Below are 17,736 nucleotides of genomic sequence, written 5' to 3'. Positions count from 1 at the left end.
CCGCGGTTGGCCTTATATAGACGTCGTAAATCGAGCCGCGGTTGGCCTTATATAGACGTCGTAAATGCGTGTCGCAAATTGGACTCCTAAACCAAATGTAATATTTCCAAAACTTTAGTTCAATGTACATTTTAACTGGCATTTAAAAAATACGTAAAAATCCATGCTTCATTGAATATGAATGCTTCGAAAATGTTACGCGCTCAAAAAGGTCACAAATGGGTAAAAATCTGTATAAAGTCAGTGCTTGGAGAAGACGCAAGGCTCGTGCGGGGTTTGGAGGGGTAGTGTCACCATACTTCACCACGCTGGACTTCCTATGCGGAGCGCATAGAAGTATTGTACAACGATGGATGTTGCTCTGCTGCCCTCTGCTGCTCACAACGTGGCCGATGTAAGAACAGATCCAGGCTGCAGCATTCCGATGATTCGGTCAATATCTAATTTTCTGGAGGAATCCGATGAGCTAAGAAGCTCATTTTCACAACATATCCATGAGCGTCAGTCGTAGAAGATGTGAGTAACAATTACATCGACATACAATACTCATCAATTTAGCTGTGACGGTCCCACCTGATGACGGAGACTTGTGTTGCCTCCGAAACGTCGTGATTTATTATTTTATTTCTATTATTTTTATTTTTTACCTACGTGACTTTACCGAAAAAACCTAAGAGTATGGATCCTTGCAGTCACGAAAGCTTCAAATCTAGAATTAATACTCTTAGTTTTTTCGGTAAAGTCACGTAGGTAAAAAAATTAAATTAAAATTAATAAAATAATACAAATCTTTTATTAATTTTAATTTCATTTTTTTACACCTACGTGACTTTACCGAAAAAACCTAAGAGTATGGATCCTTGCAGTCACGAAAGCTTCAAATCTAGAATGAATACTCATCTCCTTCATATACAGGACTCATCGGTATATCACGGTATTGCTGGGAATAGAGCGACCTCCAGTGGCTGGAGGGGGCTCATGAACCCATCATCATCAGCCAGGGTCAATCCACTGCTGGATGAAGGCCCTCCCCACCCTAAGGCGTCACCATCTCCCGCAATAAAATCCACACAGGACCAAGAATCTCGCTCCGTCTCCCCACGGGACGTGACCCCCCCCCCCCCCCCTCGGCGCGTTTCCGTGCCCCGGGCTGAGTGGACATACATTGCCACTCTTAACCGCTCCAATTCTCTCCGAAGCGATCGTGCCTTTTAAGAAGAGACGGCAATTGTCAAATCGTACTGACTGATGGAACGTGCACAATCATCGCTTATTTTTCACGTAGACGGATATTTATTTTGGAGTTTTTTTCAGCAGCAGCAGTAGCAGCGGCTTTGTGTGTTTTGTTTATATCCATCAGCACTCTTGCACCGGCTTCTACATTCAGTGTTCTCATCAGCAGAGCGAGGCTTGTTGAACCACCAGGCTAAATGAATGACGACTCAGCCCCCCACTTATTCACGTCCCCACATACCCCTTGAACGACATGGACAGGCCCACCGTGTGATGAATTCAATACACCACGACTGTACCAAGTGCACAGAACAGAGGTTGGGTGTAGATGACGTTGTTGGCTTGATCCGGAACAGGAAGGACCCAAACCCCGTAAGTCCAATGTTGACTTAATTTTAAATGCGCACAACAGCATGCTATGATAATCGTAAGCAATGTGTGAATACGCGTGACACGTGTCATCAACAATGGCGCTGAAGAGCCTTATCTCATCCACGTGTCTGTGCGTCCCTCGTTAAGATGCGAGGCTTGAATTGTTCACGGAATTAACGCAGCCTTTGACAACGTCGGGAACGCGTGTCCCATCGCCAATTGCTCAAAGTGTCGCGGTTGCGTGCGAGAGGCACTTTTGTGAAATCCACTGCCTGTTGTCATACATCACCGTTCTGGTCGGTGCGATTTGGCGTGTAAAGTGCGGGCACAACAACAACAACAATGCGTGTTCTGCCTTTGTTGACCACTGCTAAATGTACAGTGAACAAACGTTAAGCTCAATAAAACAAGTTTAAGCTGTGAATACTGTATGTTATTCATTAGTAATCATTAACTCGCTGACTACTGCGTTAAGACATCAAATAGCTTATTAAATCCAATACAGTCGTTTTCTCACGTACTGCATGTGTATTTGTCTCCATCGCATATGACAATTCAATAATTAGTGTAAGTGCTCGCGAGCTACATCAGCAGCGCGCCTTCGCCGTTCTGAATTCACAGAAGTGGTGTGACCGGTGACTTTGTTGTGTTCGTTTTAAACTCCATGATGACATACGGAGGCATCTCATTCACCGGGCAATATTCAGTCGTTCATTCATCATTCACAACGCGACGCTTTGGAGGTAAACCACGTGGCGATACACCCCTGCAATGAAACTTTGGGATGTGATAACGCGTGCGTTGTGAACAGCGCAGCGTTAGGGTAAAATGTAATGACTGCACATTTTATTTCTATCACAATTAATTTTCAGAGTTGTTTGTTTGCTGTTATGATTGCTGTTCTGTTTTGTTTGTTGCACTGGCAAAACAAAACTGTTGTGATGTTTGCTGTTTGGATTAACTGTTGGTATTCGTTGCCACCCCATGTTTGCTGTTTGGATGTTAAACTTTGTATTTTAAATTGTTTCACTCGAACACATTTGCTGTTATGATGTTTGCCGTGATGTTGATTCATTCTGCCTTTCTCTCTGATCTTCCTGGAAACATGACTTCTGGCCTCAACTTCTGAGAGCCATTAAAATGAAAGAAAAAACCCAACAAATGTAATTCCCATGTTTGTGCTCTTGTTTTCCTGTCTGATATTCCTTTCAGGTGATTAAAGAACAACCTCGGACTCTTTACTTTATTCCAGCTGGTAAGGCCCACTGAGCTGAGCAGCTCTGTTAAAATGAAGACCACAGCCCAAGACCGTCTACAGGGAGGGAATGTGCAAACTAACTAGAGCAAAAACAAGCCTTATTTACACGAAACCTGCGCTCCGTTGAAGACGACCAATGACAAAAACATTTTGAAAGTCCAAGAGACTAACACGAATACCAATATAACTGAACAAAGCAATCCCAAACCGGCCAACATGGCATCTTCAGCAACAACGGCAGCAACATCGACCGAAGCGTCAATCACGGTGGCCTCCAAGGTGCCCTTTGCCGACCTGTGCAAGACCCTGGAAAAGATAAGGTCCAGCAAGGCCCGGCCGGAGAAGGAGCGTCACTTCAAGGAGTTCCTCGGTGCCTGGAGGAAGTTCCACAACGCCCTGCACCACGGCGGTGATGCCGGCACCACCACCACGACCACCAGCACCACGACCACCAGCACCACGACCACCACCAGCACCACCACCACCAGCGACTCCTTCTACCCGGCCATGCGGCTCGTGCTGCCCCAGTTGGAGCGCGAGCGCGTGGCGTACGGCGTGAAGGAGAGCGCGCTCGCCAAGCTCTATATCGAGGTGGTCACTTGATTGAATTTTTTGTATGTACGCATGGTATATTTCGATTTAAAGCTTTCGTGACTGCAGGGATTCATCTTCTTGGTTCTTTCGGTAAAGTCACGTAGAATGGAAATAATAAAATAATAAAAATTAAACAGAATAAAATAATTCTCACGACGTTTCGGCCACAACGCAAGCAGCCGTCCTCGGGTGAAGAACAGGTCTGTCGAAACGTCGTGAGAATTATTTTATTATGTTTTTTTTTAGTTTATTATTTCCATTCTACGTGACTTTACCGAAAGAACCAAGAAGATACGCATGGTATGTTGAACTTCTTTCGCGCCGGACGTAGCCAACCATGCTCATCGGAGGTGTGTGGAAGGGGAACAATTTGTGGGCACTTGAGAACCCCTTGATGCCACAACGGTCGCTGTTTGTTGCACGAAGATTGCGTTTGCTTTTAAGATGTTTGCTGTTTCTCTCTCTCTGTGCCATGTCCTCAAACACATCGGCGGTCATGGCCTTCTTCCATTTAGCTCGGCCCATGATATTTCTAAAGAACTTTGCATTGGATACTCACAATTGCATCCATTTGTTCCAGTTTGTTTTGTACTGAATTCGCTGTCTTCCCTGGCTTCTTGCACCTATAATTTTCCCAGTCGAAACAAATTCATGGTCCTACAAATCTAACCTTTGATTGTTATAAATTTCCTTTTTGGACCTGCTTTATATAATTCAATTATGTTACTCACCTTGTCTCTTCGTGAAATGTTTTACATCCTTCTTAAATGCTTTTCTGTTTCTTCTAGTTTGCTATTTATGATGTTTTACCTGTGAATTTTATTTTTTAAAGATTACTCACCAAGACCACTCACCAGTTATGTTTGCAGTGACCGAGAATTGATCTCTGGTTGCCAGGTTCCTTGCACAGTGCGCTAACCACTATGCTAACCACTGTCTTCTTGCCACGAATAGTTTTTACGGTGGCCAATAGGTTCGTAGAACACCATCCCTTGAGTCGTCAACCTGTTTCTCTGACAGATGAGCTGTTGTTATTGCATCTAAGTCAGTCTTTATTCCAATGCCTCCTGAATGACGCCTTCAGTACCCACATTTCATGCCTCTTGCCTTCGTTGCTTCAACTGTTCTTGTTGGTGCTTTTGCTGGAAGTCTGTTCAGTAACAACGGTTGCTGAGCACAGACCAAAAGGCCCAAAAAGTCAAGCGACCAGTAACAAGCAGCACTACTGAAGCTGTAATAGAGTTGAGATGTCCATTGCATCGAGCAACGCTAGAAGAACCTGGGAGAGATTTATGAAAATGGGTGAAAATGCGAGCTCGATTCAAACCGTCGACCTCTCGATTGCAAGCGCTGGTGTCAAAGAAAGCATTCTTTCTTGTTACCCTATCCAGGTTTTGGGACTCCCGCGGGACGGGAAGGACGCCGCTCGGCTGCTCAACTACCGGGCGCCGGTGGGGGGCGCGCAGCGGGGCGACGCGGGGGACTTCGCGTCGGTCGCCTACTTCGTGCTGCGGCCTCGCTGCTCGGCGGGCGGCAGGCTCACCGTGGAGGACGTAAACCGCCAGCTGGACGCCCTGGCCTCGGGCAACGCGTCCAAGAGCAAGGAGCGGGTGAAGACGAGCCTGCTGACGCTGCTGGGCAGCACGTCGGCGCTGGAGCAGAAGTGGCTCATCCGCATGGTGCTCAAGGAGATGAAGATGGGCCTGAGCCAGCAGAGTATCCTGGACCTGTTCCACGCGGACGCCGCTGACCTCTACGGGGTCACGGTGGACCTGCACAAGGTGTGCCGGCAGCTGCACGACCCGGCAGCGAGCTGCGACGACGTGCACTCGGTGCGCCTCTTCTCGGCGTTCAAACCCATGCTGGGCGCCGTGGGCAAGATGGACCGGGTGGAGCGGCTCATGAGCCACCAGCCCTTCTACGTGGAGACCAAGCTGGACGGAGAGCGCATGCAGCTGCATCGCGACGGCGACGTTTACAGGTGCCTCCACCCCTCCACCCCCCCCTCCCCCAAGCACGTTCCGTCACGTTGATTCGTCACTTTGAGTGAAACAACGCCCAAAGAGGAGATATTCATTCGGAAAGTCGTTTGGACTTTCTGCCAACTGGACCACCAAGTTGAGGTCCCTGTGTGGCCATCGTAGAAACCAGCAGCAATGGTAATAACCAAGTCGGTGAGGGAGTGGTGGGGTGTGCGAGGAACATTTCTGATATCATTGGTCACTCACGGTAACCGTGGTAGGTTCATGTCATCGTGCGCTCACCGCTGCATGAACGCGCCACCCACATCCCAAATGGGTACCCTCATGAAAAAGATTTTTGTTGTACACACGAACAAAGGCCCGCAGCAGAACGTTAGTTGAATTGGGGGGGACAGACAATCCGGGGGAGGGGTTGAAAATTTGTTTTTCAGAATGAGACTTTGTGGGTCGAGGTCGTTGTTGTAAACCTGATGGGAGTTAATTATTGTCGAACCGAATAAATGTTAAGTCTGCGTTGAACGTAATATTAATGCTTAAAACATTGTGCGTAGTAACACATTCCAAAGGCTGCCAATTTGTTAAAAGCTACGACTTTAACACAATGTATCACATGCCTTAATTAATTACACCGCACAACTGCGATAAAATATGGCGTTCCCTTCGTCTTATCGTTAACATGGTGAACATCACAACGGTTCAACACAGCAGTTTGGGCTCGTAAACGAACGAATGAATAGCGAGCCACAAGCGCTGTCCTAAAGAGATGCTCCCCCCACTCCGCTCCTCCGATCCCTCAAGGTACTTCTCCCGCAACGGCTTCGAGTACACTGCGCAGTTCGGCGGCGCCCCGACCGAGGGCTCGCTCACGCGCTTCGTGCACGCCGCCTTCGCTCCGCACGTCTCCAGCGTGATCCTCGACGGCGAGATGATGGGCTACAACGCGCGCTCCTCCACCTTCGTGACCAAGGGCGGCCGCTTTGACGTCAAGCACCTCGGGGGCGACGCCGACTCGCCGCTGCAGGCGTGCTTCTGCGTCTTCGACGTGCTGCTCCTCAACGGGCAGCGGCTCACCGGCGAGCCCCTCCGGCGACGTGACGAGCTCCTGCGCGAGACCTTCGCGCCCGTCGAGGGGCGCCTGCGGGCGGTGGAGAAGCGCGAGATCCGCTCGCGCGGCGACGTCGCCGACGCCCTCAACGACGCCATCGACGGCCGCGAGGAGGGCATCATGATCAAGGACCCGGCGTCCGTCTACAAGCCGGACAAGCGCGGCTACGGCTGGTACAAGATCAAGCCCGAGTACATGGGCGACCTGATGGACGAGCTGGACCTGCTGATCGTCGGCGGCTACTGGGGCAAGGGCAGGCGCGGCGGCATGATGTCGCACTTCCTGTGCGCCGTGGCGGAGGTGGCGGAGGACGGGGAGCAGCCGGCGGTGTTCCACACGCTGTGCCGCGTCGGCTCGGGCTACACCATGCAGGAGCTCTACGACCTGGGCCTCAAGCTGGCACCACACTGGCGCCCGTACCGGCGCAAGGACCCACCCGGCTGCATCCTGTGCGCCACAGAGAAGCCGGAGGTGTACCTGGAGCCGTGCAACGCGGTCGTCGTGCAGGTGGGCAGCCTTTAAGTTACCGATTTGTCGTTGTCGGTGTTGATTTGTGGACAAATTCGAAGTTTTTCTGTCGACGACGAGAAACTCGAGCAGTCGCAATACCCTCTTGAAGGGATTTCTACACAGCAGAAAGGGGCACCTGTGACCATTGGATTGCTTCTCCCGCCTTGCATGTCCCGTGACAGTCGCCATAATGCGTGTTCAGTGCGCACAGTCTTGTTGAGAGCAACTCGAGGCACTCAATTTCGTGACCATATTTTAGGCAGCAGCAGCAGGACAATAAATATACCGGTCTTCACCCTTGCCTAGGAATCATCAGAACTGCATAGCCACTTGTTTGTTGCCACCTTGTGTCCCAGGAATTTGTGTGGACAACCCCTCCCTGGTCACTGTGGGGTGACAACGTTGGCATGGCCTCAGGGTGACAAACCGATTCTCATACTTTCCGATTCATAATTGATTTCTGGGTTTCGTCGAGAATGATCTGGCCAAATTTGTATTCATTAAGACCCTCTACCATGGTTAAGACCCTCCACCGCCCGACACAGATGGTGGAGGGTTTGTAACGAAGCAAATCTGTGAAAAAAAGCTTCATAGCTCATCAGATTCCTCCAGTCGAAATAAAGATTTAGATTTTGACGTGGCCTTACCTAAAAATCTATTGCGAATCGTTATATTGGCGGCTAAAGCTTGTGTGTTAATATTCTTTGGGTCTTTCGGTAAAAGTCACGTAAGATAGGTTCAAAGAAAATAACAACAAAATAACCTATCTACGTGACTATACCAAAAGACCCAAAGAATATGAATTCCTGCAGTCACGAAAGCTTTAAGTCAACATTTAACCTGTGTGTTAAGTTTTCCAACACTTTCTGTTTAAATGTTGAGACCGGGAAAGTACGTGTGTATGCATGTTGAACTTCCTTCGCACCCTACGTGGCCCACCGTGCTAATCGGAGGTGCGGGGGGAGTGCAGGCTGTGAACAAACTGGAAAGCAATCACTGGTGGCTGCTGCCGTGTGTAAGGTCATGATCTGCGTGCGTCAGTGCGACTCCCGCTTCTACAGAGACAGGACCGCATATCGACCAGTGCGGTCTGTCAGGGCGTTGGATGCGACGCTGGTGTGACCATGCCAAGTGCTCCGTAGGTGGCGATGAACCTCAAGATAGTATATTTATTGTAAGAGCTCATTTACACCACAAGTCTTTTCTTTTTTCATCTGAGGCCCCCTGCTGAAAGTGCTTAATCTAAATCACGATCTTGACTGAGTGTTAATGTAAAATCTATCTACGTTCTAAAAGGGATAGAAAGCTGACATTTCACACAAATGTAATGGAGTCTATGCTTAGAACTGCAACAAAAAGCTTTAAAACCGACATTTTAGAATATAGGCCCCTCAAAATGACCCCTCAGAAGGGTGATATTTCACGCATGGGCTAAAGTGAGCCTAATGCACTACTTAGCTTTTAAGTTTCAGGCAAAACACTTGCAACGATGGATTTTACTGCACTACCCTCTGCTCGTCTCCACATATCCCCCCGCCTCCTCCCGTGCAGAGCTAGTCACTATCCAGGCTCAACCCTGATCAGTACTATCATACTCCGAGATGTAAGGAGATTGGGCGCTCTCCGGGCGATTGGTCAAAGGTGACTTGGCCAGTTAGGCGAAAATTAAGGGAACACAGCATGCGGACTTCTTAGCTAGATACTTCCCCTTCCTCTTCACATTCCCTCGCCCGTGTCACGATGCTGTTCACGGTGGTGTTTATACGATGGCGCCGAAGGTGACGACGGTGGTTACGATGACGATGACAAATCATTCTTATTAAGTCTACGACGGCGGTGTCACTTGTGTTGACGGTGCCCGTAACGAGGCGGGCGCAGTTATGAACGCTTTCAAACGGAGGTTGATGGCGTTGACGCATTCGCGCTGCCTCGTCCGTCTGTAATGGAGGGGGGGGGGGGTCGGGGGGGGTCACAATCATAGCAAGCCCTCTTTAATTCCGAACAATTATTAATTTTATAGAGAGCAGATTCTGCTGCAGTTGGACTAATGCGATGAAGCATGCAGTTCTTTTCTCAATTAACTTGACAGAATTCAACGTGAAGCTGTCGGCTTGATTGGCGATCCCGACACTCAAGGGTCCACCGCAATCATTCTCATGTTTCCTTCAAGTGGCCAGTTAGTGTAGCTGACACGCAAGCGACGATTGTATAATTTTTCAGCGTAATAGAATTTTTCGTGAACACAACCCAGGTGCGGGCGGCGGAGATCGTGGCGAGCGACCAGTACCGCACCGGCTGCACTCTGCGCTTCCCGCGCATCGAGCGCATCCGGGACGACAAGGCGTGGCACGAGTGCCTCACGCTGACGGGCCTGCGGGCCCTGCGGGCCGCCGGGAGGCTCACCAAGCGCCACGTGGACGCGGCCGCCACCGCCGACGGGGACGGAGACAGCGACAAGAAGCGGCGGCGTCGCGCTGCGGCCACCGCTGCCGGCCCGGGGTCTCGCCGCACCATCGCTGTGCAGGAGCGGTTCAGAGGTGCGATGGTGGCGAGGTGTTAACTACCTCGCCTCGTGTGGAAGAGGTCGTGGGTTCTATCCCAACCCTGATGCCTGGATATTTGAAGTTTGCATGTTCTCCCCGTGGCTGTGTCGATTTTTTTTCCGGTTCCTCTGATTTTCCCCTCCTAATTTAGAAACGTGCGTTTAGAGTATTTGGCGACCATAAATTTCCACGTGATAAGCCACTTCGTTGAGCCATCATTTGTGGCCAAGTTGCTTTTGAAAGGAGCTACATAGCTCATTAGTTTATAGAGGTGACTGAAGATCTCTTAATTGTGCCTACACTTGGCAGTGAATGGAGGCAAATGTCTCCTGGAATAACACGATAACCCACAACAGCATTTCTCTTGTGTTATTTGTAAGTTGCGTATGTTTATGTATTGTATGTTGAACTTATTTCGCACTGTACATAGCCAACCGTGCTAATCGGAGGTGCGGGGGATGGGTAACAAACTAACACAAAAAGCAGTTCTCAAGAAATGAGTTTTAAATTGAGAATGCGTTTTCAATTTAGTCTGGAATGTCCTTCCATTCTCTGCCCCCTTCTATGACTGACCATAAAACAAAAATGCCCATGTTTTCTACGTAGTGTCTTTGTAATATGGTTGCGATTTAGACACTGCACGCCACCAAATTGTCATGTTTTGATACCCACAGCGCAGGACCTTTCTGGGGTGGAGCGCAAGAGCGAGCTCTTCCAAGACGTGGAGATGTGCGTGATGGGCGGAACGGCGGAACACCCGAAGGCTCAGCTGGAGCGGCGTGTGGCGGAGTGCGGTGGCTTCATCGTACAGAACCCGGGCCTGGATACCTACTGCGTCCTTGTGGACGTCCTGACCGCCCGCGTGCGCAACGTCATCGGGGCCGGCAAGCACGACGTCATCCGAGGTGGGGCCCCGCGCGAGGCAACCCGCGTAGACGTGCGTGCGTGTGTATGCGCGTGTGTGCGTGCGTTTGTGTGTATGCGTGTGTATGCGCGCGTGTGTGTGTGCCAATAGAGGGGGCTAAACGGGCGCGGCACGGGCTAGAGAAGAGATGGAGTGATGTGGTACAGGAGTATGTGGAGCTGAGTGGACTTGCCGATGACCGGTACCAGCGGTGTCAAGATCGGCGTCAGTGGAGGAGGCTCGTGAAGGACGCTACTGGGCAGTTGGAGGCAGTCGCCCTCCAGCAACAATGGGGGATGGAGGAGCGATGCTCAAAACAATGAGCGGAGCGCCGGGTGGCTAAAACACAGCAAGTTGGCAGAGTAGGGGGCACAGGTGGTGCATCGGCCAGTCATCTCAGTCATCTCAGTCAGTCGACCCATGGCACCTGGGTCTGCCCTGTGACCTCCTGCCAGCGGGCATTCGACATTTCACGTGGCCTCAAGTTGCATATAGCCTGGCACAAGCGCCGTGGTGACATCACCGCCATTTAGTGGCAAATGGCGGTTGTTGTGTGTGGTGAGTGTTAGTGTAGCGGTTAGCGCGCTGCGCGACGAACCCAGCGACCCAAGTTCGATTTCCGCTCACGGCCAACACCAGCGACGAGTGTCTGAACCAGTCCTGGGCCTCCCCTAGGACGACTCAGCCTCAAATGAGTACCCGGTGCGGTGTGTAAACATCGCCACTTGGGAGACAAAGGTGGCCGAGCGTGGTGCAAGTCACCCACCCCCCTCGTGTGCCGTGCCGGCATTCATAGGTGCTACTCGCTAACAGCACTTTACGCAACAGTCTGTTATAGGCTATACGGGGGTCTTTGTCATTTTATCTACGTGACGTGTTGTATGATTCTGCTTGTTTACCCAGGAAAGCCTCGCCGAGTCTCAAGATCCCTTTTCAGTAGGGTCCTGTAGTAGGGGATGGATGACGTTGCTATAAGTGTAATCTCATTGAGTGATTTACAGGTAGCATTGGGATGTTTGTGGCCAGTACCAGTTAGATTGTTTTTTTTTAGCCAAGGGAGGAAACTAGAGAATCCAGAGGAAACCTCTAAAGAACAGAGGGAGAACACACAAACTCCGCACAGAGAGGCACTCGAGTTGAAAATCGAACCCAAGCCTGTTTTGCTATGAGACACAAGGAGCGCTAGCATTGCGCCGCATTGTTTACATATCTGTGCAATAATCACCCCAAATCAATGTTGATGTTTCCGTAACTTAATTTTACTACGAATGGATTTTAAAAGTAATTTGCCTAAACCGATTTTTTGCTTGCACGGAATCAATGCTGCTGAAGTTATGCATTCCCAGAAGACCGTGATGAATTGTGTAAGAAAAAACACTTTTTATGTTTCACGTGGAGAGACAGATCTATGAAGAAGACGTAGTATCCGTTCATAGATATGAGAGCTGAAGCTTATTTAAGCTCGCGACACAATCAAATCCCAATATAATTTAAGTCACGTCCTACAATGAGATTATACTACAAATTATAATCATGTAATTGTTTAATCGTGAGTTATTTCTATAGCACACTGCACATCACTAAAGGCGTCTCAAAGCGCATTCGATACAATTAAATTTCCATGATTGTCCATTACTTGGGATAAAATAAATGAAAGGCATTTAGTTTCAAACAAAAAAAACCCACTGTGCCCAAGGCAATGCATTTTAAAGCTAATCAAAGCTTATATTATAATTAAGATCAATTATAATCTCATTGTAGAGCATCGGTCTTCCACAGTGGAATTAATGTTGGATCCGTATTCTGTTGAATGGGGATTTTAACATTCGATTCGCCACATGGAGGAAGAGTGATTCCGGAAGGAATAGACTCCAGTGGAATTGTAGGAATCAAAGCTGATCCCCACTGGAATCTCCCAGCTCTACTTTCAATTTGTTGAGTTGGCATTTTCAATGACAATGTTAATTCTGTACACAAGTGGATACATTGGGGGCAGTGCAGCACAATCCATACTTGTACATTACTTTTCTGCTGCCACATCACCGACCTGCGCTGACCAGTGTGGCGAAGTATGGTCAGATAACCTCCACATCCGGCACAACATGGCGAGGCCCGCGTTCAGCAGTGGATTGACAAAGGGCTGTAGATGTACACATATGGGAGACAGCCACAGCAAAGATGTACAACATAGATGGATATCTCACCTGGCTATACAAATTGTTATCTATTGGTTCACTGGGCTATCTATATAGGATATAAATAGCCCGATAGGTCAGTCTGTAGATAGAGATAGGCAGGTAGGGCATTCGATAACCTTCATTCTAAACTAGAAAGATATCATTGAGATAACTTGTTGCTTATTTTAAGGAAGATCACAATCAAAATGCCAAGTGGTGGCTATGGTGGCCAAGATGTTTAGAAAGCAAAGCAACTGGGAGGAAGCTTACAGTTTATAGTTTCACGTTTGTCAGCAAGTTTAATGTCAATACTCCTCTTTTCAGTGAAGATTGTGCGTATCATTCTTCACCGCATCCTCCATTGATTTTGTTTCGCGTAACTCTTTTGTTGGCGAGACAAACCGTGTCATACCAGCATTGACCAAAAATTGGGGGACATTGTGCGATTGTCAATCCCGCGTGTACGTTCATTATTGTGTGGGTGCACGTGACATTAAATATCCCATTTAAGTCTCGGGATTTTTACTTTTACAGTAAACAAAGACTGGAGTGGGGGCTGATGGCCTCGCAGTGCTCGATGTGTGCTCACCTTTCCATCCAGGATTCCCTCTGGCTCGCATCCAACCCGTCGGCCCGTCGACAATGCCTCCACAGGGTTGTTATCGAGCGAGAGTGGCGTCCGATAATTTGCGCGGATGTAAGCGATGCTCCGACATTGTGCCACGACAGTGGGGCCACTGTTTGTCTGCGGCTGGAAACCAAATTCGGTAAAATTAGCCACAATTGCTCAATTACCACATCGTCCCTTCCTGAAGGCTCGTCGGAGCCAGATGCTCGTGCGCTGAATCTTCCGAAACTAAAATGTGGAATTGTGACCCTCGGGGGGTTTTCTTTCCGCGATATGTTTGTCGATGGTTATTTTGACAACCTTCATGTTGTGTGCCGATTACCAAATCACCCAATTTGTCAGATTTCATCAGATCTCAGAAGCTGAGCAGGCTTGAGACTGGGATAGCGGTTGTATTTAGGTGACCACAGTGTATACACTGGCTTTGAGTGCTATGTGTTGGGCAGCAGAGGGCAGTGCAAAGGGCTGTATGTGTACTCGCTGTGGGTCATCTATCACCACTCCTGCTGGTAACTCGTTTATACGGTGGCCCACTAGGTTAAGTGGCAAGGTTGGCAGATGTTACACAGTGGTGCTGTATATAGAACTTTAAACACATCTGCACAGGCAATAACCTTTATACGTAGATTTATTCACCACACTTGTGATTTACGAAACTGGTTTTATTAAGTGCGGTGGTGTGCATCTGTGAATCCAGCAACTTTGGGCAGGGGAGGGTGGATCATACTTCATGCCCGATTATCTTTGGGTGAACAAATAATAAAAATACTTTTAGCGCGCGCGTCGGTTTAATTTTCAGCTGTATTATAACTTTTGTATCATAATTTTTGCACCATAATTTGTAGTGATTTATTAATCCACTGCTTGCTTGGATAATTATCAAAGCCTCTCAACACTACTTCAGTAATGGGAATTGTTTGCCCACACTTCCCCAACCTGGCCAGTGCAGATTGGTAAAGAGACTGTCTAAGTACAGTTCAGATATCACTTGCCACTGATGTTGGCCATGGCTGGGTATTGAACTCGGTTCGCTGGAGGTAGCAAGAATTTGCTGAGGCCATGGAGCTTCATGACTCGTGGAGTGTGGGGTACACAGATCTGTGCTCCGGCACTGTTCCTGGGCCAGTAATGAGCCATTCTTGGACCAGTAATGGGCCCTTCCTGGGCCATTAACGGGCCATTCCTGAGCCAGTACTGGGCAATTCCTGGGCCATTCCTGGGTCAATAACGGACCATTCCTGGGCCAGTAATGGGCCATTCCCCAGCCAATACTGGGCCAGTACTGGGCCATTCCTGGGCCGGTACTGGGCTAGTATAGGGCCATTCCTGGGCCAATAATGGGCCATACCTGGGCCAGTAATGAGCCATTCCACAGTCAATACTGGGCCAGTACTGGGCCATTCCTGGGCCAGGAGTGGGCACTGTTCCTGGGCTGACGGTGTCCACAGTGGTCGTGGAAATATGGGCTCGACCCGCTCGCTGATTGTCGCTTCTGCCGTGCACACTCGCTCAGCGGGCTGGCTTGTGGAGTGCCTGGAGAGGGGCTCGCTTGTGCCGTGGCAGCCGCGCCACGTGGTGCACCTGACGGAGGAGACAAAGCAGGAGTACACCAAGGAGTTTGACGAGCATGGTGACAGCTACTTCTCCCTGACGGACGAGCCGCAGCTGCGCGAGGTGTTCGGCCGCATGGCGGAGCGCGGGACGGGGAAACCGGTGCCGGCAAGCACCATCGCCGACATCGAGGAGAGGTGAGTGCCGTGCGAAAGGCAGCGGTGGAAAGGCCATCGAGAGAGAGGGGGGGGGGGGGCTGTTCCCGGTGTTCCGGGGAGAAATAGCACGCTGCCAACAAGAGTCCTGCGTTGGCTCGGGGATTTTCATCGGGCAACCGACTCGCTAGATTTGACCCTTCAAAGGCCTTCAAAGGCTGTTGAAGCGGCCTACTGAAAGATATAGCCCACTGAGACATGAAGAGATTCAAGTGAGATAGGCAAGTGAGAGCTGTAGACAAGAGATGCTGAGATGATGAGAGGTAAACAAGAGATTGTTGAGATGAGGGACACCGGATTTCGCGGTCATGTGTATGGACGATATGACAGTCATGTCGCCACGTGACGTCCCGACATTGCACACACGACATGCGACGTCACGTGACCTGCTAGCACATGAAAAATCCTCCAACCAAACCCTACCCACAGTGCACTGTCTAATCAGGACCTGAACCAACCACAACGGCCAATGAGAGCCTGAACCTTGGCTTGTGTCTTCACGAATGAACGATCGCAGGTACGGCTGGGCCGGGCATCCAGCGGTGCTGTTTCGCCGCTGCGTCTTTTACCTGGACATGTGCACGGTGGTGGGCGACCCCTCGACAGCCCTCGCCAACTGCAGCCTGGAGCTGCTGGGGCTGCAGCTGCGGGCGCGGGGAGCCGTGCTCGCCTCCTCGCCCGCCGCCGGCGTCGCCGTGACGCACGTGCTGTCGCTGGCGGACGACGCCGGGCGCCTCGGGCGGATCAAGGCGGCGCGCCGCGGGCTCGCGGGCAAGCTGTTCCGCATTGTGCGCGCGGAGTGGGCTACGGAATCGCTGCGAGCGGGGCGGCTCGTGGACGAGCAGGAGTATCTGCTGTGAGGGCGTGGCAGCGTCGCGAGATCTGTGCGGCGCGCACAGCTTGGGATCGATCGCTTTTGAGGCCAGGTCGTTATTTTACAACAACGGCGGTGAACCACGTGGCTCCGTGGGCGACTTTGTTTCGTGCGGCCCGCAGCCACGCGTGCCCTGTAACGGTATCTTGGCGGCACAGATTGGGTACTGCAGGGGAATATTTTCGACCTGACAACTCTTTTGTGGTTTCAATTTTAGCGTGCTCGGTCACTTTTGTCGCTGCAAGGGCGTCTCGCAGTGACCGACAGATGTGGCTGAGGTGTGTGTGTTCATGTGTGGTCCCACTCGCAGTGACCGACAGATGTGGCTGAGGTGTGTGTGTTCATGTGTGGTCCCACTGAAGATATTTGAAAATCCTATTAGGTGTCCCCTATTTGACGAGGCAAGAGCCCACTGGGATAGGCGAATTATTTATTTAAATATCATATGTGGGAATTGATAGTCGCAGCCATATCATTTGTACTCGTGTTTCTAAATGTGGAGGGCAAAACTGGAGGACCCGGAGAAAAATCCACATGACCACGGGGAGAGTCACGGGGAGAACATGCACAGTCCAAATATCCAGGTGTCGGGTCGGGATTAGGGTCATAGGTCAGAGCCTATGACCTGCGTACCAGGTGAGCGAGAGTCCATCTCTTTGCTGCCGTGGCGCAAAACTATTTTAGCTAGACGAAAATATGAGCTCAAAGAGCTAAATTGTGAACTACAAGAGAAACATCAATAAGTACGTGTGTAAAATGTCAAACATGAAAGAGTACGCACCCGAAATATTTTAAACATGCCAGTTTTAAATATTAAAAGTCACGTATTTCATCTGGATATATGAGAGGTGCAGAATAATGATTACATTTAAATGAAAAAAATATGCTGCATCTGCCAGCGACTGCTAATATATGTTAGATTATTCATGCTGGTGATTGCCAATCAGTGATTCACATCGTTGATTTGAAGAATCAACAAAAGACACGGGCGCTGCCTCGTTAAGTATGCACAGTTATAAGTGACAGCATGAAGGCACTCCTCCAGCTAATGCAGTGCCTTCAAAAATCACACGCGATATACCCACGTGTTAATGCGATTGTGCGATAATGACCAAGTAGTTTTCATCGCCTGCAAGTGTGTTCCTTGAATGTAATTTTTTAAACACAGTTTGTAAGCGTCGTCACTAGCTTTCATATTATTATACGTTTGCCGTGGCGCGAGATGTACTAGTAAATTATTGTTCTTTGTCGAATCGTTACGTTTTGCTCTGCCGCTTACTATGCTTGACTCGTGTTTGATTGGTCACGTGTTCGTGCGCAGTGAATGAACGGGGAGGGGGGTTTGCGTTTAAAAATAAATAAAAACACTACGTGCTTATTTGTTTCTCGAGGGCTATTTTTCTCGTCCAGTCTGGCCAAAGAGTTGCCTTATTGCACAAATTGACAAATGATATTTGGCTGATGTCACGCCGATTATTCTGTCACGTTTCCGCTTGTCACAAGTTGAATTCCGCTAATTACATCACACGAGTGAGTTTTTGTTGCTGTTAATTTGAGGTTGTTTTAGTACCCAACAATGTTTTGTAGTGGGCATCGACTCTGAGAGGAAAAGGAGGAGATCCTGAACAACTTGTAAATATTGATGAGATTAATAATAGTAGTAGGTTTTTACCCTTTTAAACTGGTACAAAAGGGTAAAAACCTACTATTATATTTTGCCACTGGTAAGATATCTCATAGTGTAAATGCTTACCCCGAGCTCTCAATACTCTGATATTGCACTGTGTTTG

The 17,736-nt window shown here is 49.3% G+C and overlaps 1 protein-coding gene across 4 annotated transcripts; it reads left to right on the top strand.

Moving 5' to 3' along the window:
- The first annotated feature begins 1,557 nt into the window (after positions 1 to 1,557).
- LIG4 (DNA ligase 4) lies at positions 1,558 to 17,329 on the top strand. 4 transcript variants are annotated; one of them, XR_009756483.1, is made up of 9 exons: positions 1,622 to 2,348; positions 2,818 to 3,454; positions 4,849 to 5,438; positions 6,238 to 7,051; positions 9,306 to 9,591; positions 10,272 to 10,502; positions 14,820 to 15,054; positions 15,590 to 16,224; positions 16,278 to 17,329. XR_009756483.1 is itself a non-coding variant. In XM_061570344.1 (8 exons), the coding sequence occupies exons 2-8, from the start codon at positions 3,080 to 3,082 to the stop codon at positions 15,930 to 15,932; spliced, it is 2,874 nt and encodes a 957-aa protein (XP_061426328.1). In that variant the 5' UTR covers positions 1,558 to 1,605; positions 2,818 to 3,079; the 3' UTR covers positions 15,933 to 17,329. The 4 variants fall into 4 exon arrangements, 2 of the variants coding, with proteins under 2 accessions (XP_061426328.1, XP_061426327.1); XM_061570344.1 differs by lacking the exon at positions 1,622 to 2,348 and adding an exon at positions 1,558 to 1,605 and having other exon boundaries at positions 15,590 to 17,329; XR_009756484.1 differs by lacking the exon at positions 16,278 to 17,329 and having other exon boundaries at positions 10,277 to 10,502; positions 15,590 to 15,758.
- Positions 17,330 to 17,736: the final 407 nt, after the last annotated feature.

This window comes from Lethenteron reissneri, chromosome 45 (genome assembly GCF_015708825.2).
Source record: "Lethenteron reissneri isolate LAM-NWPU_2019-01 chromosome 45, ASM1570882v1, whole genome shotgun sequence".
NCBI classification, from domain to species: Eukaryota; Metazoa; Chordata; class Hyperoartia; order Petromyzontiformes; family Petromyzontidae; genus Lethenteron; species Lethenteron reissneri.
This window is presented reverse-complemented; position numbering and strand designations above follow the sequence as displayed.

What these genes read in the sequence shown, in the direction of transcription:
- LIG4 (XM_061570344.1), top strand. Translation starts at nt 3,080, where the DNA reads ATGGCATCTTCAGCAACAACGGCAGCAACATCGACCGAAGCGTCAATC. An exon ending in GCAACGCGGTCGTCGTGCAG is followed by an intron (nt 7,052 to 9,305) that starts GTGGGCAGCCTT and finishes AACACAACCCAG; the next exon opens with GTGCGGGCGGCGGAGATCGT. An exon ending in ATCGCCGACATCGAGGAGAG is followed by an intron (nt 15,055 to 15,589) that starts GTGAGTGCCGTG and finishes GAACGATCGCAG; the next exon opens with GTACGGCTGGGCCGGGCATC.